General features: G+C 42.6%; 1 protein-coding gene across 12 annotated transcripts in view; it reads right to left on the minus strand.

Moving 5' to 3' along the window:
• The window catches only part of LOC121294709 (myocyte-specific enhancer factor 2A-like), a 98,837-nt gene that overhangs the window by 20,280 nt on the left and 53,126 nt on the right, over positions 1-25,431 (minus strand). For 6 of the 12 annotated variants that reach the window (XM_041218735.1, XM_041218736.1, XM_041218734.1 and 3 more), the window contains 3 exons: positions 24,966-25,169; positions 1,338-1,469; positions 1,132-1,266 (listed from right to left, as the gene is read on the minus strand). In XM_041218735.1, the coding sequence (XP_041074669.1) occupies positions 1,132-1,266; positions 1,338-1,469; positions 24,966-25,169 (471 nt within the window). The remainder of the gene's footprint in view (positions 1-1,131; positions 1,267-1,337; positions 1,470-24,965; positions 25,170-25,431) is intronic. The other 6 variants (XM_041218733.1, XM_041218738.1, XM_041218741.1 and 3 more) reach the window with 2 other exon arrangements.

Raw genomic sequence — 25,431 nt, forward strand, 5'->3', positions numbered from 1 at the left:
TATAGACTCCGCAGTACTAGAGAAGACGAGACGGTAATAATCTTGCAGAATGTTTTTATTCAATTTGAATTCAGTCTTGCTGTTTAAATACACTGCGGTCGGCATTCTATAGAGATCTTCAGAGTGTTTTGATAAGGGTGGGGATGTGACCAGGGTAGACTGCTCTCCATCACTACCCAATGCAGTGCTATCTAACCCAAGCTGTAGTGAGTGCACCTGTGGGCTGGTGCTGGGCAAGCCATTCCATTATCAGCACAATACAGTGAAGTGGTTAGTGATATATTAGTACATTAGAAAGTTCATGGAAGTGACAGTGAGAAGTCACAATAAGGTCAGCGTTAATTGTATATGTCTGCTATATTTTTTTTTAAATTATTATTACTATTATTATTATTTTGAAAGTGCAACTGTTAATATTGCACACCAGGATAAGATCACGATTGTCCAAAGCCTAAAAGTTGCAAATGAATTGTTTTTGGTTTCATTTTCAAATCGCTGTAGCCTTGGCGCAGGTTATCCAAAAGAGAACGATTTTAAGACACTGCTGGCTGCTGGCTGAATCAACACAGACACAGTGCTGTTAATCTCCCCCACTCATCAGATCAATGGTAAGGGGCTGCCGGGTAGGTTGAAGGAAACTAAATGTGGTTTACACCTCCAAACAGAGGTGTGAAAAACAACTTTAATGAAACCACTGGTGAGCACTGCCACACTGCAGCCTCTCCTCAGAGAACAATGTCAAAGAAGATTGAAGAGAACATGAAGATTCAGCTTCAAACATCTACACCCCTGCTGTAATCAACAAGCCCCCACTCTATGCAAATGCAAACTTGTTTTCATATTTGTGGCTTGCTTTGGACGGCAGTGGAGGAAACCGCCCGATTGTCAGATATCGTCCACTTGAGTTGCGTTTGGGGGCTTTGGTGATGGGTAAAGAATCTCGTTGCACCCTATCCCACACAATGTGATCTTATCAGGGTGAGACTTTGTCAGTTAATTGAAAAAAAAAAATTACTTTAAAAACAAAAAAAGTTATGAAATACTTCCACAGTGGTTTTAGGTGGGTTTTTTTTTTTTTTAATTTCAAAAATCGTTGCCACAAAGCCAAGCAAAAATATTGCATTTACTTACGATTTTATGATTTCTCATCATATTATCAAACTCCTCATTAATTTTTTTATATTTTTCTTCTGTGTGGGGGGTGAGGACATATGAAGCATCGGGGTCCGGGCTATCACAGCCTCTGTGTTCTTTCTTGTTTAGCGCCTGCAGTGAACATCAACATAAAAAAAAGGAATCAACACAAAAAGGCAAGGGAGAAGTGAAAAAGTACTTACAGCACAGCGCTTGTACATTAAACCAGTCTCTTCGTTAAGTTTGCTGTATCGGTCGTCCACGAGGGGGCTGTGCCCAAAACAGTCTTCGGGGTCTGGACTGGCACAGTCACTAAGGCCTTTGTTTCTTAATTTCTGAAATACAATTGAAGAATTCACACATACACACGCGGTAAAACAATCCTCTTGTCTAGATTATACTTTAAGGAAATGCTGCTGGGCTTCTGCGGAGCTGAGGACTAGGAGCCAGGTGATCCTGGTTCAATACCAGCTCAGCCACTTGCCTGATTGCTGTTGGACCTTGTAGGAGCAAGTCGTGTGATGTTCCTGTGCATTAGTGGCCCCCTGCCCTCCACAGAATCAAAAGCACAACCCTACTGCTGCATGCATGTGAAAACAACAACCAATGCAGAAGGCGAGGTTTCTGCCACACTAACCCTGCTGTTCTTAATTTGCTCTGTACTTCTTTTAAAAGAATGTAACCGCAATCTTGTACTTTCAATGTCGCAGCATGGCATCAACCTAGTCTTGTTGCTTTGTGACATGTGCAGTACATGATGTGCATTGTCTCGTTATTCAATTATCTTCAGAAGCCCCACAGCTGGAGGCACGAGCGGCTCCCTGCAGCTCTGCAGGTTGAAATGCTTCTCGGGTTAATTCAGCATGGCTCACGCTCAGAGGTGTCATTACTGTTTCCCAGGTTTTTGTTCTGATTGCTTTGTGCTTAATAAAGACACTGGCCCATTAAACCAACCCATTAAACCAGCCCCAGTGCTTCACACACAGGCACTGCAGCTTATAACAGCTTGGGGCAGTGCTGGCTAAGTGTTTATTTTTTTCTCTTATGAATGCCATACAAGCAGCTAAGCAAGATTAAGAACTGAGAGACAGTCTACTGCCAAGAGACAGAACCAGCTATACATTATACATTACTGTAGTACACATTTTACACGATACATGCATACACATACAAAAATTGAATTATACAATTATAAATAAATTTTTCTCAAGTGACATTGGAAGACATTGTAAAATAAAATACAAATCGCTGAATGTCTTGCATTGTATGGCTAGACTGGCAAAGCTTCAGGACTATGAAAGCACAGTGACATGACAATGTAACAAGTAGCTTACATCCCTAGAACAGCTCCAAGCTTTCCAACCACCAAGGTGAGCACTGCTGGATCTATAACTAAGATATCATACGACGCTTCCTAAGAGATAACAGGCAGATTGCTCTGGGTTCTTGTAGGAAATGCAATAAACAGTTTTTCTAGGAAACCTTTCCTAGACGGGGAGGGTGTTCCCAGTTTTCCAGGACTAGCTGGAGCAGTAGCCTTGCACATGAAATTATAAAAGAGTTTCTGTTTCTATAGAAAATTATAAATAAACTGGTCAATCCAATAGAACTCAAAACAATTGTCTTGAGGTCACATTCACTTTGATCCTTGTGTGCTCACATGGTTTACTTTGTAACCAATCCTAACACTGCATTCCAGCCTCCGCCTCGCTCTGTTTATTTCCTGTTTTTAGTTGAGTGACTAGCTCCTGCTCGAGTCAAAAACAGGCAGGGTCCCTCCAGAAAAAGAGAGAGAAAGTCATGTTTACGTGTTTCTGTGTGTTTTATACTTTCCCTGATGCACTGTCTTTTTTTTTTCTCATTCTAGTTTTATTTTTTTTGTTTATTTTAATATGGTTAAAACACCCTCCCGGGTCATTTCCTGTTTACTGAATGCAGGGTTTACTTTGGGCCCCATAAACCACCTTGTTTATCACGCAGCTATGTGCTCTCCCTGCCAGAGTGCTGCAGATTCGATCGGAACTACAAATTAAACGGCCACAGTGGTTATTATCTTAAATTGCTTGCCAGCCAGGCTAGGCAAGGCTCTTGTAGCAAGACAGAGCTGCGGGTTACTCAGTGCTCCATCTCATCACTCGCTCTGCCATCGGAGAGGCTGAGCTGAGAACTGGAGAGCCAAGACTGGAGCCAGCCCTTCACTGTCCCTGAACCCCCTGGGAACTTGGAGCCAGGACTGAAGCTGGCCCTTCACTCTCCCAGAACCTCCTGAGAACTTGGAGCCAGGTCTGGAGCCAGCCCTTCACTCTCCCAGAACCTCCTGAGAACTGGAATCAGACTGGAGCCGGCCCTTCACTGTCCCAGAACCCCCTGAGAACTGGAGTCACGACTGGAGCCGCCCCTTCACTGTCCCAGAACCCCCTGAGAACTGGAGTCAGGACTGGAGCCGCCCCTTCACTGTCCCAGAACCCCGAGAAATGGAATCAGGACTGGAGCCGGCCCTTCACTGTCCCACAGCCCCCTGAGAACTGGAGTCAGGATGGAGCCGGCCCTTCACTGTCCCAGAACCCCCTGAGAACTGGAGCCAGGACTGGAGCCGGCCCTTCACCGTCCCAGAACCCCCTGAGAACTGGAGCCAGGACTGGAGCCGGCCCTTCACCGTCCCAGAACCCCCTGAGAACTGGAGCCAGGACTGGAGCCAGGACTGGAGCCGGCCCTTCACCGTCCCAGAACCCCCTGAGAACTGGAGCCAGGACTGGAGCCGGCCCTTCACCATCCCAGAACCCCCTGAGAACTGGAGCCAGGACTGGAGCCGGCTCTTCACTGTCCCAGAACCCCCTGAGAACTGGAGCCAGGACTGGAGCCAACCCTTCACTGTCCCAGAACCCCCTGAGAACTGGAGCCAGGACTGGAGCCAACCCTTCACTGTCCCAGAACCCTCAGCACGGCTGGGAGAGAGACCATTAGATTTCTAAACCATAACATGCACAAATAGGCACATCTCTCCAGCAGTGGGACTAAGCTGGTAATTCTGAATGTCATTACCAACGTTGATTTCCTCCATCTACAGACCCTCACTCAGGACTTACAGCTGCAATAAGCTTTCCAGAAAAAAAATATTATTAAAGAAAGTTTTTGGAATTGCAAAACCAGTAATATACTGTAGATTTCCGGTGAACTGCAACAAAGAAGCCTTGCATTTACTAGAAAAAAAAGTATATATAAAAGTATATACATATATATATATATATATATATATATATATATATATATATATATATATATATATATATATCTAATATATATATATATATATTTTTTCTTTTGTGTTGAAAAGAAAAACAAACTGATGTACAGGAAAAAAAAAAAAAAAAAAAAAAAACCCTTAACTGAGTTTCCTACTTGTTCCAATCCAGTCCTGGAACTATAGTTGGGGTGAAAGTCAGCTGACCTCTGTGTTGGTCTCATGACAGCCTGAACCACATCGGAGATGAAACCCTAACAAGGAAATGTGTCTGGCTGCAGCTGTTCTGAAGCAATGAGCTCACAACTTCCCTGTCTCTCTTACTCCTTTCTCGAAGAAACTGTGAACTGCACTTGAAAACATGCTTTCAATGAAGCCCCAGAGGCTTCTGAACAAAACCATCCCCTCGCTGTAGTTTTAATCTGCTTTATTAAGCCTTGTGTTATCATGACCCCTGAAAGAACCAAGCAGAAGCATTTGAACGGAACCCTTTTTTAATGCTCATAATGGACCTCAGCAGACTGCCGGAGTGTTTTCTCATATTTATTGCTTGTGAACCGTTAAAACGGCAAATCTTAAAAACCTGATCAATGAAGTGGCTATTCAAACTCTATGCAACAGTCCATTTACAGCTCCCTGCTGTTGTTTCAGCTTGAGAGGCACATGTTCATTATGGAAAACCAAGACTAACACCCATTAATGAAGAAATAATTAATTTTTAAATGAATAAGCAAATATAGTAAATTCATGTTAAATAGCACACAAGTGCAAGGATCCCAGGTCATCATCAGCCTGGTTATAATTCCTTCCTAAATGACACATGTGCTGTGTGTCCCACGGATTCTGTCCGTGGCTCCCAGTAAACAGAACACTAAAATCAGCACATGGTGGAACAGGTGTGTCCCTCGCTCTAACACCTGCCAGCCCCCTCGCTCCCCGGCCAGGGCCAATCAGGTGGACACATGCCCTGCCATGGCCATACATGGTCCTGTTGTTGGAGACCCTGAAGGTCATTCTGTGTGACCCATCCGAGGTGTGCTGTCAATGCCAAGGCTAGAGACTTCACAGACTCGAAGAGACATCACTTCCAATTCCCCTTCCCCCTCAGACTCTCATAGGTACAGTAGATGAAGTTCAATCTCCCTGTGCATACTGTACCTATCAGAGTCTATCAGTCTCCCTGTGAATGCTGTACCTATCAGAGTCTATCAGTGTCCCTGTGAATGCTGTACCTATCAGAGTCTATCAGTCTCCCTGTGCATGCTTTACCTATGAGAGTCTATCAGTCTCCTTGTGAATGCTGTACCTATGAAAGTCTATCAGTCTCCCTGTGCATACTGTACCTATGAGAGTCTATCAGTCTCCATGTACCTGTCAGAGTCTATCAGTCTCCCTGTGAATGCTGTACCTATGAGAGTCTATCAGTCTCCATGTACCTATCAGTCTATCAGTCTCCCTGTGAATGCTTTATCTATGAGAGTCTATCAGTCTCCATGTACCTATCAGAGTCTATCAGTCTCATTGTGAATACTGTACCTAGAGAATGCTGTACCTCGAGCCCCAGCGCTGGTTTTGTCTTGCTTAGGAAATATTTCCTTGAAACATTTAAGATAACAGCAATACAGCAAAACCAGTGTTAAGACACGGTAAGCAGAATATTCAGAGGACAACAACAAAATTTGCTGTAAACTATCAAAATGCAACAAATACACCAGAGGACATCAGTGGCAGAAAACAGGACTCTGTCTGTCTAAGGGCCATCTGGATCCCAGAGGTACTGGTATAAAAATCAATATGCATTAAATATGATAAAACAAGCAGCCACTTCTGAAGAGAAAATAAATCCCACAATCTTAATGCAAATACCACATATACCAAATACTACGGTCGAAAGGTTAAAAAATACAATTAAACTGTAATATTAACAAGGTAATAATGTGCATATAATTATACCATGCACTATAATGTCAGTGTCAATGCCTGCCAAATTATACATTTACAGTATATCAGTACTAGTAGTTGAACTGAAAAAAAGCAGAATTGTTAATGAAATATACACAGTGTACAGGTAAGATAAGTTTATAACCATCATTGAAACTAATTTTTATCAAGATCACGCTACATCAATGTCGACAGGGTCCCGAGTCTCTCTCTCTCCTTGTTTAGTCAATAGCGAGTGTGCTTTCTGTCTATCTGAATAGCGGGGTCTCTCAAACAAGAGCTGCTGCCATCGTGCTATCTCAGAGCAACAGCAGACTACAGTCAGATAACCAGCAGAAACCAGCGTTATCTGCTTGCTGTCACCTTATCACTGCAACACGAGCTGCCACACACAATACCGAGGTACAATAGCCAAAAACAAGCGGGGGGGGGGGGATAAAGAATGTGAGACAGAGAGGGAGAGAGAGAGAGAGACAGAGAGAGAGAGAGGCAGAGAGAGGAAAGGAGAGACAGAGGCAGAGAGGCAGAGAGAAAGAGAGAGAGCAGTTTCTGTTTTCTCACAGGGAGAGAGACCCTGAGACTTGAGATTGATAAGAGCTAACGTTCAATAACATTTTTTAAAACAGGGTTATTTTTTCCCCGGTCACAGCTGCTGTGTGTTTGTGTGTCTGTGTGTGTGTGTGTGTCTGTGTGTCTGTGCATGTGTGCAATAACAGAAGAAAGTTCCAGTCAATTCCAGACATGATACAGCCCAGGACAGAGCCTGTAGGACTTGCCAGCACTCAGGTGATATTCCACCCCCACGTTAACAATAACATCCTATGTCTGCTTGGCTGGACCGTACAAAGTATGAATTATTTAATTGAGATGAAATCCAGTAAATGAGGGTTCTACTGTATGCTGGCCAGTTGTAATGTTTTGCAGTGGGAGCTACAGTAGTGTGCCAAACCTGGAGGACTGTGTGAATCTTCGAAATGACTCATCATGACAGATCAACCTACTGGTACCAATGACACAGCTACAGTAAAGGGGGAATATCCCACATAGCAATACACACTAGCAGCACACCACTGCAGAGCACAAGCCTACAGCTTCATTCCATTGCTTCAGTGCTGCAACAACAGGCAGGATCCTGACACTGCTGCAAATCAGGAAAGCAAGAGCACTTCCAAGCAGAGCCCATCCACAGCGACCCGTGACCTGACCTGCTAAACAGCTCAGTCTCGTCTCTACCTTGTTTCCAGTGTGACTGGGGGAATTCCAGCCACGGCTTCTTGTATACAAGACGGCTTATCATAAAGACAACAATTACCCAACATCCGTCCTTTCTATCCGGACTGTCGGGCTCAACCCATTCAGATCCTGCTGCCTGGTCTCATGAGAATTTAGCAGAGAAGAAAAGACATGTGAGTACACAAATCAGACAGGCAGACACAGAGACAGTTTTATGGCAATGGGATTAAAACCTGACTCTCTCTCCACTCAACCTCCCAAAGTTACAACCTGAAAGCATGGATAATTTAATACACAGAGTTCTGTATAGAAGACAGGCACGACTCAAACTGAAAGACATGTGTATCTGATGTCTTTACAGATAAAAGCTTTCCCATCAAGCTAACTCAAAGGATGCCTTTGACGAGCCCATTACATGGAACGGATCGAACACAATGGTGCCTCGCACAGCAGGGGGTGAGGCAGATTCAGAAAAGAAATGGGAGAGAAGAAAAAGAGGGAAAACGGTCAGAAAGACACAAGCACTGTCCGGAGCAATAAACTATCACAACCAGACCCCCTACAAAAATCAATGATACACTACACTGACTGATGATCACATCATAATCTCACAGCACCCAAGAGTTTATCAGAATACAGCCAAATGCAATCCATAACCGTCTATAGGAGGCTGGGAATGTGTTTGCCAATTTCCCCATGTAGAGTGGGATGGACAGAGGGACAAGGGTCCCCGGTTTAAAACACTCATGCAATTAACAGGAAAGAAATAGGTCGGCCAGGGTGTCCTCAGCTCACCGCGCACCAGCGATCCCTGTAGTCTGGCCGGGCGCCTGTGGGCTTGCTTGTTAGCTGCCAGGGAGCTGCGTTGTCCTCTTACGCTGTAGCTCCTGGGCGGCTGCATGGTGAATCCGCAGTGTGTAAAGAAACGGTCGGCTGACGGCACACGCTTTGGGGGACAGCGTGTGTGTTCGTCTTCGCCGCTTCCGAGTCAGCACAGGGGTGGTAGTGGTAAACCAAGCATAAATGAATAATAATTGGCCATTTCAAATTGGGAGAAAATAAAAAAATATTTGGCAACGACTACATTTTTTATAAAAAAATTTTAAAAAGGCAAGAATGAATCAGTTCAGGGTCACATTCACGCACCTCTTCAATGAAACAATGATATCAGCTTTGGTGTTGATAGCTAGTATCTGAATGCTTTTGATCGCTTGTTTAACTTGTGCACAGTCAATGTGCCTTTAACACAATCCTTGATATTGTGCTAAGAAAAAAAACAAAACACAATAAGAGCTTTGTTCCACATTCTCAGCAGTACTGTTATGCCTGTTATTTCAAATTATAAACTTAATAATACAACTGAGATGAAGTATGAAAAAGTAAAGTAGAAGCCATGTTTTGTATGTTGCTAATGTTTAAAGCACTGTTAAAAAAATTAAAAAAACAAAGAAAGAAAGAAAAAAACTCCTCTTCCTGACATTAACACAAAAGCATGTGGACATTTTATTTTTGGGCTCACACATTCACACATTCGGATCAAGTACCAAATTCACTTGCACAGAGAATGCATGCAGTACAGTATAAGTACTCTACATATGTAAATATTCAATGCATAGAGTACACACACACGTACAGACACACCAAATCTAAAATCGGTTGTACTGAACTGTACATTTAAAGCAGTGGATTGTAAAATCCACCCTGTGCATGTGTGACATTGCACTGCTTTTCCAGACTGTGTCCGGTCTGTCAGAGCCCCCCCCCCCCCCCCCCCCCCCCCCCCCACCCCCCCCCCCCCCCCCCCCCCCCCCCCCCCCCCATTCTCGCTCTCCTCTAAAATATTCATAAGTGCAACGAGAGTTCCGATAAGGCACGATGAAAGCAGAGAGGGCAGGCTGTACCAGCAGGACGTTTAGCCAGAGACACTCTATATCCCCTGTGCAGGCAGCCTCTCATTAATCTGTGGCTCGGCCGTGGCAGGGAGATCTATGGCGCGGAAGCTTATCGCTGTCCCCCTGCCTCTCCACTGTCTGGCAGAGCACTGAGGAACCAGACACGTGTATACCTGCCCCCTGCACTCTCCCACAGGAGCAAGAGCTGAATCTGTAGCCCGAGCTCTCATGTGCTGGAAGACAAAGAGAAAGAAAGGAAGAACTGAGATAACGAGAGAGAGGGGTGGAGAAAGAGAGCGAGAAGGAGCGAGAGATAAAACATTGCTTTTAGAGGAAGAAGAGGAGAAAGATTACCAGGGAAAATGCAGGGAAATCGAAAAAGTGTTGTGAAAGTGTGAACATATTTTGGGGACTAATAAATAAAAATGCTTTTCCTCTCTCCAAGGTTTCATTTATGATTGCATTTGATGTACTGATCAAGTGTTCCTAAAGCTTATTCTCCCAGATATTTGAGATGAAGAAAATTTATATTAAATCAGGGTTACTATATACATGTAGGGAAACAATGCTGTCTTAATTTGCATCATAAACACCCAATTTGTGATCTATTCAGGACAAACAGGAACTGACTAGTTGAGGAAAGCGTAATTCAAGGCACAAGATTAAGTGTCGCTTGTACTGGAGAACGCTGCAGGTTCGCTGTGGGTTCTGGGAATAACAGCACGCTGAAAATTGATGGGCCTTTTCAAAAGCTTGACCCACATTTATTCTTCACACCCAATCAAATTGCACTTCCCTGGCAAGCACTTGAGCCTAAGGCTGTCCACGTTATGTATTAGCGGGTCTTCTCTGTGTGATAGAGATTTACAGAAGTAGCACAGATACAGCAGAGTAGTAACCCAGTGGTTAGAGCCCAGGGACTGGGGCAGCCAGTGGAACGTATCAACCCACTATCAGCTCAGACACTAAACTAACTAGCCCTGCATGACCTTGAGCAACTCACCTGCACACATGCACAAAGGAAAAACATCTTTTGACATTAAAATGGGGACTTTTCCCTCCACAAAAACACCCATTCTCACTGTTGGCAATATTACAGCACATGTAGTCACCTGACCTTCTAGCGGTAACCCTGGGTATAACCAGGAGCCCTGCAGAAACACAGTGGGGCAGCTCTGTGTACTGATCACGGGGAATACTACCATTTCTAAGAAAGAAAAATAAGAATTATTCTTAAAAATCCTGCTCTATGTTCTCATGGGAAACTGCATGGCCAACATGCTCTACGTACCCTTCACGAGGGAGGCAGTACAATACTATTCTTTTCCATGGAACAGATCACACACAGACTTGTACCAGTACAGTCACACACAACTGAGAAGCTATGAGCAATGGAAACACTCAACCCTGTCCTTTCCCATGACTGCAATCGAAGGAGGCAGGTGCCTACATACTGTACAGCTATTTAAACACTGATTAGTAAAAACTGGAGCACATTTGCTTGTTGAGCGAGTGTGGGCACTGCAGCACAACTGGGAATCAGGATTACACTGAGCAAGAGGATACAGTGCTTTAGCACTCGCATGGCAGCAGAAAAGTGACATGCGCAAATTATCCTGTTCACCTCAATGCTGCTTTTAAGGGTCAGTGCCAACCCATAATTGTCAACTTGTGATGCAGCATTGTGACACAAATGTAATTTTATTCAGAACACCTTTTTAAATGTTGAATTGTACATGATGGAATCTGCATGTTCCAACGAGATTAGAGCTTCAGGTTCAAAGCCTGGGGGCTTGTTCCAATTTCAAGAGAGAAGTTTCTATTTCTGAAGCTTTAAGAAAATCATATGTACTGTGCTCCACCCCAATCAACGTTCACTGGGAGAAGCATTGCTGAAGTGCTGCTTTACACACAACAGAGACGGTATTTTTGCATCGCTGTATTTCATACTGTATTCTGCAGTAACCGTCAATGAATGAAACAATCAACACATTCCTGTCATCTGTTCAGGGTTCTGCTCCAATGGTTAATGAGGAACTTGAGTTAGTTTTGTTGTTCAGTAATGAACGATACCCTTTTCACACTTACCCGAATAACATGAATTTAAAACTTGTTAAAAACCGCACTGCGGATTGACAAGGCGTTGCTTAGGGAGTGAAGAGTGTGTAATGGATCATTAATTCATGTTTACTTCCTATGAATCAAGCTAGTTACTAAGTAATTACGGTGTTGAAGCTGGGGTCTTCATCACTGAATAATAAAGATGTACAGCGTCTGCCAATAATAGGACTTCAATCCAAGAGGTTCTGAACATGCTCTGACCCAACTTGCTACTCTTGCCTCCTGCATCTACAAATCATTATTTTTTTTTTTTTAAAGACTGAAGTCTAGGGACAATGTTCCTCAGTGACAGAGCCAGTATCATCTCCTGTTGTAATGATATCCGTCTTGCTTCAGATGTAATTTTAGCTGCTTTTAAAACACACTTGGCTCTCCGATGTTCTGCCAGCATATCTTTACTATTTCCAAGGCAATGCCACAAAGATTCAAGGCATTAAAACCTTACAACCTTGTGCCAGACACCCTTTAACACAGACAGGGGTGAGTGTAGAGAACAGGAAAGATGGATCAATACGCAGATCACAGAATGGCTTGATTGATTACGGTGAGAAATGGATGCTGCCGACAGCAATAATTAAACTGATTCCAGCTTCAGGTTATACATTTGTTTTGCTACAGAGTCAGGTAACCCTGAAACAGGCCAGGATCTGCATTCAGCCAAGAGATATGGATGAGAAAACTGGCAGCATGAGCAGCTGCACTGAAAAAACACACTGAGCCTAATGTATAAAAACTCAAAGAGCATGCGCAGCTAAGAGACACATGCTTCTGCGAGCTTGGAATGAAAGGAATAGAAAAATGAATTTCATTACTTGAAAAAAAAAAAAGGGTGCATTCTAGGTCTAAACAAGGACCCTTCATGAGGAACAGAACGTGTCACACCGCAAAACAGAGAGAGAAAAAAAAACAACCTAAAATAGCATTGTACTTCCTCAACTATTTCAACAAATGCAAAAATAGCAAGCCTGCTTCCAGCTTTCTTCAAGAACTTCCTGCCAGGCTTCTAAACTGATCATCTCATCTCTGGGAAGACGCTACGCTTGCCTGTTCTTAATAAGGGCCCTGATTTCAGTGCCCTCGAGCATCGGGAGACGAGGGACTTTCAGTTTCGCTGGTCTGACCAATGGAAATTGGTTCAGCAGTGGGAATGTAGCAGCACCGCGGCAGTGGAATTAGAGGGGATCCGCAGTGCTGTAGCCATCACAGTAAACAGAGAGGGTTATTTTAATAAACAGACCCAATTCCAATGCTACCCTCATGTGTACCCTCATGCCCTTACACGCTGCAGCACCGTCAGGCTTGCTCTGTCTGTCTCTGTAGCAGTTGTCAGCTTCATGATCGACACACACGACAAGGGGTTAACTGTTAATGCAACTAAAAGGTGCTGTCATACCACTGTGTCTGTAAGCAGTATGAAGAGGCCACACAAATTCCTGAAAGTTTAATTGCGAGTGTTTTATGGATCGTCCACAGTCTAGAGTCTCGGCTCTTACTGTTAGTACATAATGTGCTTTTGTGACCTGAATTGCAAGTACAGGAAAACAACAAACAAACACACTGTTATGAAAGCTGTTGAAAAAAATATGATTAATGAGTTTGCTGAGCACTTGCGTTAGCTGCATAAAAGCACTTTGATAAGAAGCCTATTCTTAACACGACGACAGTAATCATCATTAATGTTTACATGGACCAGCAAGCTGGACTGCAACAAAACAACTTGAAAATGAGACAGAAAAACAGCACTGACATCAAAGTATATATTATATTAGCTATATTAATATACTGTATTTAATAATAATAATAATAATAATAATAAATAATCTCTTAGCGGTAACCAGGTAACCAACAGCTCTGATTCAACAAGAGAAGAACACAGTGGAAAACCACAGCAACTGTGCAGGAGAGAGGGTTTGTATTCCAGCTCTATTCACAAACACAACCTTGCAGTCACAACAGAGCTGTGTGTGTGTGTGTGAGTTAGTAATTCTGAATTAAAACCATTACATCACTTGATGCCGTAACTGTACATTACGGCCACACCCCCATTCTAGCTTGCAGGCACAGCTACAGACCTCCTAGAAAGAAGCAGCGCCTCTTGTATTGAACTATGGGCCCTATTCACAAAGCTTTCACTCGTTGGTTGTTTAAAGTCTGTTCATGAATATTACAGACTGCTGTTGACTTCTTTAACAACACTCCAGTATAGTCTTCAGAGCATCGAACTTTCTTCTGATTCATAAAAAAACATCATTTAAAGCATTGTGAATAGGGCTCATGAGGTTACAGAGAAGCAACTGAAATGAACTGACAGCCTCCACATCAACCTATAAATCAAAATCAGAAGCCTGTGCCCTTGCCCATGCCAGAGCCCATGCTCGCATCGGTCTCTGCACACTCCAGCTCCACAACAGAGCGGGTTCATCAAAACATAAATGAAAACCTCACGTAATACGTGGTTTATTCCTTTTTTTTCCACTGGCTGCATGGTGTCCTAAAGAGCAACATATTATTCAAGATGTCAGCTGGGCTAGAAAAGCCACAATCAAGGCACAACTTCCAGACTGACCAAAAGCCACCAGCTGCATGAGCCAAGGTTAGGTAACTATCATAGCAGAACAATGACACACCTCAGACACTGAAGAGCAAAAGCCGATCCCTAAAGATTGTATATATATAATGAAAAGAAACTAAATACTGCTGATCATTTATTTAGAGGCAGTCTGCATTCTCAGACATTTTGATGGACACAGATATAATCTGAATTCAATCACTGTTCTTAACTTATTCAATTACAGATGAAACAGATGGCCTGACATCATACGTCTAGAGAGGAGGAGCTTACTTGGGCAGCCCCACAGCGGAATGTCCCCTTGCACCAGACTAAGAACTAGCAGCATAGCCTCAACCATGTGATCTCCCATATACAGCAGTGTGGATGCCTAAAGCCATGATTCTGATAGACCTGAAACACCTCCTGTGTTAGAAGCTGTCTGCATGACTCCAGCATAATCATGTGACATGCAGGGATGTAATAAAAAAATATTTTTGAAATATAACTTGCGACAAGATCTTGATACGTGCATGGGGGGAAAAAAAGTATTTATCAGATCCGGTCACAATACAAAGGCTGGCTAATTAACTAAAAAAAGAAAAATGCTTTTAAATGGAAACTCCCCAGGCAGCTGCCTCAAACCGCTTACAATAGCAGCGTAACTAACCGTGTGCACCCTTCATCCACCTCAAATGTTAAACACGGCTTTACTGGATCAGGGGAGGAATCTGGCCTCTCGCCAGCTGAAGTCAAGTCTCCAAGTTAAGCATTTCCCAATTAAAATGTAATCTTTTCTGCGTGTTGTCATTTGTGCATATTAAACACAAATTAGGCCTTTGCCCTTTTATAGATGAATCTTTCAAAGTTGGTTAATCACCCAGAATTGGAAAGCCTTTAACAGCAGCGGAGCGTTGCGCGAGAGCTACACTCCGTTTCCTTTCTAATAGATTAGAATGGACTTTAGGGGCTGCAGCATGCCATGGCAACACTGTTTATTGCCCTTTTTCGTATGACCAGTGGCAAACAGGCTGTGGCTTTTAGTAAAAAGAAACTGCTTAGTAATCTGCTAAGACTCTAGAGTAGTTTGGAGTAGAGACAGGTGATAATTAGGGGAAGCAAGACATTTCCTAAGAATTAAGACGAAGATGACTTCCAGAAGCTACAATTCTGGAGTCTTGGGTTCCAGGCACAAGGAACAACTGAGTAAGGAGAGGAGGACTGCGACTGCAGGAATCTGTGATAAAACCAATCCCTAAATCTGAGCCCAAAGCACTGCAAGCATGGAGACAGAGGAGATCAAATAAACAAAAACTCCAACTTTACTTGTCCCCTGCAGATTTAAGATCCCAAACAGGCACACATTTGCCAGTTTGTTACTAGACTGCCCAAGCTCATTGCTCTTCAGCCTGTGATCATCACAGGGGATTTGTTAGGCTGCACTGAACAGTTCTGAACAGTAGAACTATTCTGCTGAACTCTTAAAGCCCTTCAAAACACACTTCCAGCAAGCTGACCAGCACCAAAATGAGGTCTGTTCAACTGATCATGCAGAGGAAGGAAGGGTTCTTTTACCACAGAAAGCTGTTATAATTGACATTTTAGCACCACAAAAATGACACAGTTTTACATGCTGCTGAATATAAGCTCTCAAAAAAATTATGTGACGTACAATATATTACTTAGTGTGCATGATAAATATGAAGTTGAGGTTTATCTAATGTTTTGCGTAAGGTTAAGCGATGAGTCAGAAAAAAAGGTTAATAAACTTAATTCAGTACATCAGATAATACTTGCATAAACCCACCAGTCTGTTTAAACAATTAGATGACTAGTTTTCTATATGCAGTGTGTCCCATCATCAGGGGATAATGAGCTATATTTAAAAGGGAATGAAAGGGATAGGTGTATTTTTTTTATTTCTTTTTTTTTTTTAATGGGACAGCGCAGGCATCTGAGTAAATTCCACTTTAGAATGCAATTCTGCAATCGCTGCACCTTTCAACTTCATTCAAGTCATTTGGAGGAGTGTAATTAATCAATCACGCTAATTGAACATTCTGGACGGTTTGTTCACAGCAGCAGATGTGCCCAATTGGCATTCATTAAGACAGAGCTGTGTGCTGTTCTTGCTTGGAGATTCTTGACAGGTTTTCTTTTATTTTTCATACAAAAGTTAAAAAGGGAAAAATAATCTAGACAGAATACAACAGGGAGAAAAACAATATTATACTCCTAAAAGGAGTGCACTGTGCTTCCCTGGCTTATTTAGCATAACGCATGCCTAACTTGGCATTACTCACAACTGAATAGGGATGAGCTAGTATGGTAATGCACACAATGTCTCAAATCAAATGCTCAATGCTTGGAGCGATAGGACTATGTTTCGTTATTAGGTTCTAAAAGTAGTTCAGTATGTTGCTAAACAGAGGAGATAGAGAATATCACTCCCTACTGAGTTACATACTGAAAAATGCCAGAATTACCTGGAATTGGGTCAACACTGAATGTGTATGTAATTCATCAGAACCAGTAAAAATAACTCGAAGAACATTATAAATCTAGACTACTTTATTTCCACTGGCACAGTGAGCATTTAAGCCAGCAATACAAAACAAAAGGATGCTCTACTAGGAACAAGAGTAAAGGTGTACAGTAACCAGTGCAGGTCTAGTAGATTTTAAAGACACAGATTACTGTTTAAAATAAATCAAACCGTTTTTCTTTTGTTTTCAAACTACCTTTCTTCCTATGCAATTCCCTAAAGGTTCCTGAGAAGGACACTGCCGGGCACATTCAAGAAATCACAATCGCCTTCCTTCCCACCCACCTCCACATGCTCCAGCCATAGAGAAAATAATCAGGGGCAGGGCGATTTGAAACAAATGAACAGAAAACCCTGGGTGGGCAGAGGGGCGGCCCCAGGGGACAGGAGGAAGGGCAGAAAATCACCACGGTAACAGAGAAACAGTGACTGACAGTCTGACAGCAGGTAGGTGCAAACAATTTGTTACAGCATCCCACAAATCAACAGCTAGCAAGACTTCTTCCAGGATAAGATCAGCCCATCCTTATACCTTTTTAGATCTCCCTCTCACTCAAAGTATACAAATACAGTAAGAGAAAGCGTCACAGGCATGACATCTATTCACTTGGATGACAGAAAGTTCAATTAAAATCTGTTGCATGGGCAACATCTAAAACTTGTAGTTTCTGGCGATCTTCCTTCGTGTTATATTTTGTTAAAACATTCTGCAGTGGATATAGTGTGTTCCTGGAAGCACCATGTGTATATATCTATGCAAATAATAATCATGTTACCCATGCAAATTACCCATGATTCGAATTGTTTTCTTATTTCAATACATTAGATATCTATACAAATAGTTAAAAACTTACTTCCACCTGGTAAGACCTCCCTCCGATTCCTATAAAACATGCTCCGTTTGCAAAACTGTGATTAAAAGTTAAGCGCAGTTTCTTTTTCTCCGTATGACAGCAGTGCCAGAGATACAGAACCGTCCCTTTCTGGTATATTTGAGTAATATTCTCATACTACATAAGCAGCATCAGTTATTCTCCTGGCAGGGTGCTGTCTTTCCTGCGTTTAATATTATGCCACCACTGACTTACTGGCAGCCAAGCTTCTCTTCTGGCAGTGTCACATTTCTACAACCTGCAATCTCAAGAACTGTGCTAAGAAACAGAGCCCAACACAAAATTTTAAAAAAGTGCAACAAATACATGTGTCACTTACAGTACTATCAGAATTTGTCTTCTGCTCTTAGCATCTCACATGGCTGTCTGTCTTTAGGAGCGGACCATTGACAGCTCTCTAGCATGATCTTATTTACAGTGCATTATTTCCAACCACTAATGGAAGATATCGTAACCATGCAGGATTCACCTACTGCTCCCAGAATGTTACCTCCTGACTTCAGCTCCCTTTCCACATGCTTTTCCCATGGTTATACTATGCATTTACGGTTTGCAATGTGTTTTAATCTGCTTTATCCTATATCTTGGGTATTTACAATGCTAAACCTGTGCTTTACCATGCTTTCACTGTGCTTTATCACACTTTGCTGCACTTTTAATAAGGTACATTTTCATAAGGGCTGAGGATCTGTTGAACTGAAGCCCGTGTCCACATTCTTTCTGCATGCATTTTATCACAACTGTCCAGCTCTAGCATTCACTTTGCAGGACACATACCAAGAAAAGCCCTCGTTGGAATGAGGTTCTGAATGGAGCCATACACACTATAGGACTGAGCAAGATGCAAACTACAATGAACCGAACATTTCCACTGTAACAAAGTCTCATTTTTCTATTTCTCGTCATAAAAGCTGGGGCGCCAATTGCTTAACCACGTACATTATGCTAGTTATAATGAAAGAAACAGGAGGGTCCGTAAAGTATTCACTCGATGAGTGTTTGAACTGTTTAACACAGGACTGTCTCACATGATGGTTTCCATGTTGGCAAAGCTCTAGACTGATAGCAAATGACCACTAATGCATATTTCCTGATTCTCTGTCACAATCCATTAGGGTTGGGGGGGGGGGGGGGGGGGGGGGGGGGGGAGTTCGTTTTGTTTAAAGAGAAATGTCTCTTATCTGTGTGTAAAACAATCAAACATGCTAAGTTTATTTAAGATTATTTAAAGTTGAAATGCCTTATGAATTGATCTCACATTCAATTTTTTCTTTCCAGGTTTGCAAGTTGCAATCCTCAAAAGAAAAAAAAAAAAAAGACCTACTTTACTGTAAATCTTAACCTAATTGTGCGGCCCTGTGAAAGAAAGCATATTCTCCTGGCAGGGTGCTGAGTTCACCCCTGTTCAATACAAATCATAATGGGGCTGGTTTTCCTAAACTGTTTGCCCAAGCTTCCCTGATAATAAACCAACAATAGGGTGTGTCTGTACAGTAGCCACCCACCAGAAAGCCATCTGGCTGCATGACTAAAAAGTACCCTGGAATTTGGCCAAGGTGATGTTCTTTTTTTTTTTTTTTTTTAATAAAAGCCCACCCATCAGAAAATCTTACTGTTCCAGCCAGCTGGGCCAGGCTGATTTCTTTTCCATTTTCTTTGGTCTCCACAGCATCAGCTTTAATATAGTGACTCAAAACTTTCCAGTTCAACTGCTCTGAGTAACTAGCAGTGGCACACCAACCTACAGGTTGTACTGTGGTGGGTGATCTAGGAATCGTTAATGTCTATCGCTTCATAGTTATTCTTTTTATTTTGTGCCAAACCATGGAATCCGTTGTTAGACAAATACAGCCTCTCAAAGTCAAAAGATGGAGCTATTAGACAGACTTAACTGTTAGCTGGTCGCAAGCAGCAAAAAAGGAAAGTGTTCAAATACATGTGTTATCCAAAGATCAAGAGGGTAAGCAGGATTGAGCTGTGAGATTGGGCAGGTTAAGAGGGAGCGGCAGGTTAGGAGTGAATTCACGCACACTCTTCGATGGGTTACTGAAATGCACGACTGCAGAGGTTCTACGAGATTCCACCTTGCCGTGTGCGAGAGTCACAAGGGTGCAGGAGTAGTCTCCAGAAATCAGACCCCACTGTGACCTCTTTAAAATATCAAGCGCTGCCTGTTGAATAAGGCTGAGTGAGTGTCATGACTGGTTGAGTACTTCAGAGGATTTGGATATGAAATTAAACAATTACCCTTATTAAAATTTATATTTCCAGTAATCCTCCATGGCTTCAGATGACTACACACATTAAGTTATTAAAAGGTTTGTCCCATGTATTTTTTACGAAGGTAAATGTGCACTGTACATTTTGCAGTTTACTATGCATTTACCATAGTTTAGCATGGTGTGCCTCACTGTGCTATATTACACTTTGCTATGCTTCTACTATAGGGATATGTTATATAGGGTCTACTGCTTTTAAGATCCCAGCTAGTATTTGCAGACGGTCTTGCTTTATTAGTTATTGATTTGCACCTACTCAGAACCATTATTCATGGATATGTAAATGTTGGAGCTGTGTGTGAGTGACTGTCTGCAGCCCTGCAAGACCACAATGAAAAAGCTGATGCAAATCAAACGGCAAACCGCCAGCGAAACAAAAACAAATCCATGTACACTGGTATCTCTTTGAAGAGGCAGAGCAATGGAGCTGGAAAGTAAAATTGTACTTCGGCTGAACATCAGGGCACCACACTGCACAGCGTTTCTCTCAAATATGCTGCCACTTAAACCGAAGTAAAAGTAAAAGATCAGTATGTACTGTTGCTAAGCATTCCACATTAAAGATGAAATTACATTTCACTTCAACACTGACAGAAAGAGGAACCGATACAGGATTGCTGCCTAGAAAAATCAAACCAGGAAATCACCCGGAATGCCTGTGGTTTGTGGTACGACACCCAAACTGCATTAGCCATTAGCTGAGGGGTGAATTTGCCCATTTTAGGGCTGTGTTTGAAGGTTCGAAGGTTTGTTCATTAGGAATTCGAAGGTAGTTTTAAACCTTTGAAAGATTCCTCAGGTGGCGTTCGCGCACTGTATGGTGTTTTTTGTTTGTTTGTTTGTTACAGAAAGCTGTTGACAATGTGTGAATACTATAAAATCACACATTAAATGTCACTCGCATGCAAAATTCGACCTTTTGATTTGTGTAATGCATATTATATAAACAAAAGTTGTTGCATCAAAATCCACTAGCAAACCCTTATACATAGCAACTCTATATGGCGCTGCTGCAGTGCTGAAAGCAAACTGTGCAAGCGACTATTGATGTATCATGGAGGCACAATCAATCTCTGGGGTCACATGACAAGAGTAAATTATTAAATAAATACATTATTATTAATAAATTAGTAGTAGTAGTAGTAGTAAAATGTGACTGTGTCTGATAACCTGCATGGCAGGGTGACTGTTAAATACAGCTTTGTTTTGCCCAAGTCCTCTACACTTGGTGCTGCAGCAATGCAAGCTTACTGTATATATTGCAAGCAGCATCAACTCCAGGTACATAAACAACATGCAGTTTATTTAAAATTATAAAAACAGAATTACTATTCTATAACATATTTTTAAACTACATGTGAATGTTTTATTCCATTTATATGGATTACCTGTAAAATAATAGGATTTTCAAACAAATATAAACAAGTCGCTATGGCGACGTCACCAGTAAATTATGCAAACTAGTACCACTGAAGGTTCGAGCCTTCCTTCGGTAATGTGTTCAGAACCATCGCAGTTCAAAATGTACCCTTCATTGCAGCCCTAGTCTACTTCAGCTCCTGCTTTGTTTGTTCTGGTAGTTTAGCACAGGAAAAGACAAACTCTTTCCTAAAGAAAGTGCCAGTAAACCGAGATGCACACCATTTTGCATATCAGCAGGGGTATTTGCAACTTGCAGGCACGATATTGAAATAGCATCAAGTTTAAATTTGTGTACAGCAACATGGCTTTGTGCACAGACAACGGGAAGAGTCATGCATGCTTTCATTCCACTTGAGCACAGACCAGCCAGAAAAGCAAATGAAAACAACACAGCAGTGTGTGTAACTCTGCAGAAACAAGGACGTCTAACGTTAACGAAGCCAAACAGGTGTATTCCAGACTGTATAGACACACTGAATAGAAAGATGTGTCTTTATATGGATCGCATTCTGCAATAAAACTGTACATATCGAATGGGGTGCTGATTCAATAGAAAACAGCTGCAAAATTTGAATGATTAGGCAACCAGCCAAGGAGCCCGTTACTACCCAACTTTAAACAATCATCCGGCTGTTTGAGGCAAAGGAAACTGCATCTACCACTCATGCACTACTGTTTGGTAACTACAACCTTCCAGTAAAATGTAGCCCTCGGACCCGAGACGCAGATGGGATCACACCACCTTTTAATCATGGTGTGTTACCCGGAGGGGAAGAGGACAGGACATCACAGGTAAGAGTTCACCTGTCACCTGAAAAGTGTGCTCTACAAATCGATATAGTCCCTGCCCATTCAGCAGTGTTTATCTTCATTGTGTTCCTCCCAAACGCAATCCAAAACCCAAGACAAATGCCGAGCTCTGCGCAGGTTACTGGGCTGTGCCCTAGGCAGGGCCATCTGTGGACAGCACTCCACCTGCTGTCCCCAACTGCAAGGCCAGCCCAGGAACCACAGATGGTACAAACAAGTTGGAATGTGACCTTTGATTTGTCATCTCGCATGGAACAAAAGCGTATGCAGCATAATGCAGCTATGAAGGGAGGGCTGCTGTCTTTAAACAAGGCATGAGGCTTTCTTTTTGGTATCATGTTAAATGAGATCCGGGGATATCTGAAATCTCTTTCGTGCTATTCAGAATCTTATCATTATAATTTTTTTAATAGATCGTCATTTTACTTTATTATTTTTGTCTTCAGAATAATGAAAAACCAGAAGTGAAGTCAATAAAAGATGTCATGCTCTCTGTTCAGTTCATTGCGGTTCTGTGCATGCAGGCTGGCACTACAAGGCAAAGCTGTTTGTTAATGGTATATGTCAAAATACATCAGATTTTTCCCCACATGGTGTGGTGCCAGGGGGTTGGGCTGGCATCATATACATTATACCCACACCCAATCTGTGTCTGTTTCGTTAATGAAAAATGCTACAAGCTTTGCCTGCCTGTTAGTTCTGCCCTGCTGGCCGACTTACAACCCTTCTCTGAAGCGAGTATCTGTGGTGCTGCTGTTTGGAGAAGCATGAACAGACCCTCATTGTTCCCCTGTGCACAGAGAGCTGTACCTCTGTGAATGGGAAGGAAGGCTACGTGGGGAAGCACAGCACCAACCCTTACTGTGCTGCCCCTGCCAGACAGTAAGCCTGGCCCTTCAGTGCTTTCCGCACAGGGAACACAGGGAAACGTGCTTTTGCCTGTGTTGCCGCTGATGGGGTGAACAAGTTGTCTGATCTCTTAAAACAACCGTCAACACTAAAAAGCTTCAAGAATCATAGCCTATATAGAAACTGTCACAAGCATTAACTTAAAACCTCAAAGTGTTCAAATGACGTTACAACCTGTAAACACGGCTGAAAGAGAGGTTTGTCTTCAGACAAGGCAAGCGAATCCATGAGGGGAACGGAACGGAACACAAACACCATTAGAATCTGCTCTTCCAGCTACGTTTGCACAGGGAAAACAACAACACAGGGCTCCCTTGCCTGTAAAAATCCTCCTCAACAATTTAAAAACAAGATACAAGTTTCAAGGAGTTTCTGCTGAGTTCATTTCTACAGAAAACCAACAACAAGTAAACAGCATGTGACAGGAGGCCTCCCTCGGCTTTCAGCAAACACAAACACGGGGATGCTGTCATGCAAGCCACAGCGCAGCGCAGACATGAGCTGTTAATGCAGGTGGGGCTCCGTTCCAAATGGAGGGCAGCAGAGGGAGGGCAGGGGGGCTGCAGTGTGCTGTTTGAAACGCCGTTGAGAAGGTACTGTAACGCAGCAGCATCAGCAATAACACAAAGCAAGGCAAAAGCAGAACAACCAACTGGAGGGCTCTCAAGACACTAGAGGAAGGTCTGATCTTTGTAGTGTGTTTTATGCAACAGTACTAACTCACGGATCATAAACAGAGGGGAAATAATAACCCTCCCAACGCAATGCTGTCAGGACTCCCATAACTGACAGATCAATTTCCATACCTTTATTTAAAACTTTTTTTTTTTAAAAAGTAATAACAGCATCCTCGCAAATATCTTTCATCTTATAAAAAAAACATGTATTAATAAAGCCAGAAGAATGAGTTTCGCTTTTTTGCCAGCCTGTGCTAAATGACAGTATTTGTTTGTTTTAACAAAGAAGACCCACCAGCTTTAGAAAGAGTCGAGTATTCTCTAAAACCACAAGTGCGTCACTGAGAGGTATTAGGATCCATTAAAAGATTGTAGTCACCATCCCTGTGACGTTTTTGGCAACAAGTTTTGTTGTAACTAATTGAACAGATGTTTCATTCTGCAAGTGTGTGTGTGTGTGTGTGTGTGTGTGTGTGTGTGTGAGCGAGCGTGTGAGTGACGTGCCTGTGCCAGGGATGGGAACAGTGTGCTGCTGCACACACATCAGGGAGACCGTTCTGGGACAGTAAACCACACTGCAGTGAATGCAAGCTACTCAACCTTCACTCTTTTCTTCGCATGACTTTCTTGTTATCATTCTGGGTGATGAATTTAGTGCCCACTAGATAAGATGATAGACTGACCACCACCACCACAATGTATCCACAGGAAAGTAAACCACACTAAGCCCTGTCAGCATACCTTCCAGCCCAGCCTTATGCAAAAATGCAACGGCACTAAAGTGGGTTAGTGAGGGCTTAGGTATTTAGTGACTACTGGGTACTGGGCTGAGGCAAATGAACTTGGTTATGAAGCGGATCACTACTCCTGAGCAGCCATGGGATGGAAACAACATTAGAACACTTCCCACTGAACTGTGCTGTAACTGAACTGGTGAACCAGAGCGGGACTTCTGTTACATCCAGTGACTCTGACCATTAGAACATGTGGAGGCGCATTAGCCCTCAGCAAGTCGGAACGCACCAACACCTAGCAGGTCTGACTGTACAGCCCCTCCATTCACCATTACAGTTAATGAGAAGGATCCCTTTTTAATGGCAACTAGGTCAAACTTCACAGCATGCTAATGACAACTCCATCAAGCACTGGAGTACAGTACTGTCTTCCCATCCCATTTCTTCCAAGTCGTTTGCTTTATCTAGCACGGACGGAAAAAACAGTGCTGCATTACATGTGCAAGCCAGAAGTCACTGAAAATATTCCCAGAAGGCAGATATTTCTCTGAAGCGCCACGCTGCTTGTTAAAAGCCAGTCTCTTACCTCCACGATGTCGGAGTTGGTCCTGCTCTCGTGTGGCTCGTTGTACTCTGTGTATTTCAGTAGGACTTTGTCCATGTCAGTGCTTGCATACTGAAAGAGTTTGTTCGAACTGTTAAAAATGATCAGCGCGATCTCACAGTCACACAGTACGCTCAGTTCATAAGCCTTCTTCATTAACCCAAACTTCCTCTTCGTAAACGTCACCTGCAAGAAATCAAGAAACAAGAGAGAGTGTAAGAGAATACTACACTATAATAATTACTAAATACATTTAAAAAATACATGCGGAGAGCAGGAACAAGCAGTAACAAAAACAGTTTGAGATGCGTGATTCCTACTACAGAACTGAATGACTGAGATCTTGGGTAAAAACAAATGGCTGTATGCAGTGAATGGGTCCCTGCTGAGCAGAAAGGGTCCAGGTCTCCCTGTTCAACTGAATAAGCACTTTCGGTGGTAGCATTGA

This window comes from Polyodon spathula, chromosome 19, assembly GCF_017654505.1.
Source record: "Polyodon spathula isolate WHYD16114869_AA chromosome 19, ASM1765450v1, whole genome shotgun sequence".
In the NCBI taxonomy this organism is placed as follows: domain Eukaryota; kingdom Metazoa; phylum Chordata; class Actinopteri; order Acipenseriformes; family Polyodontidae; genus Polyodon; species Polyodon spathula.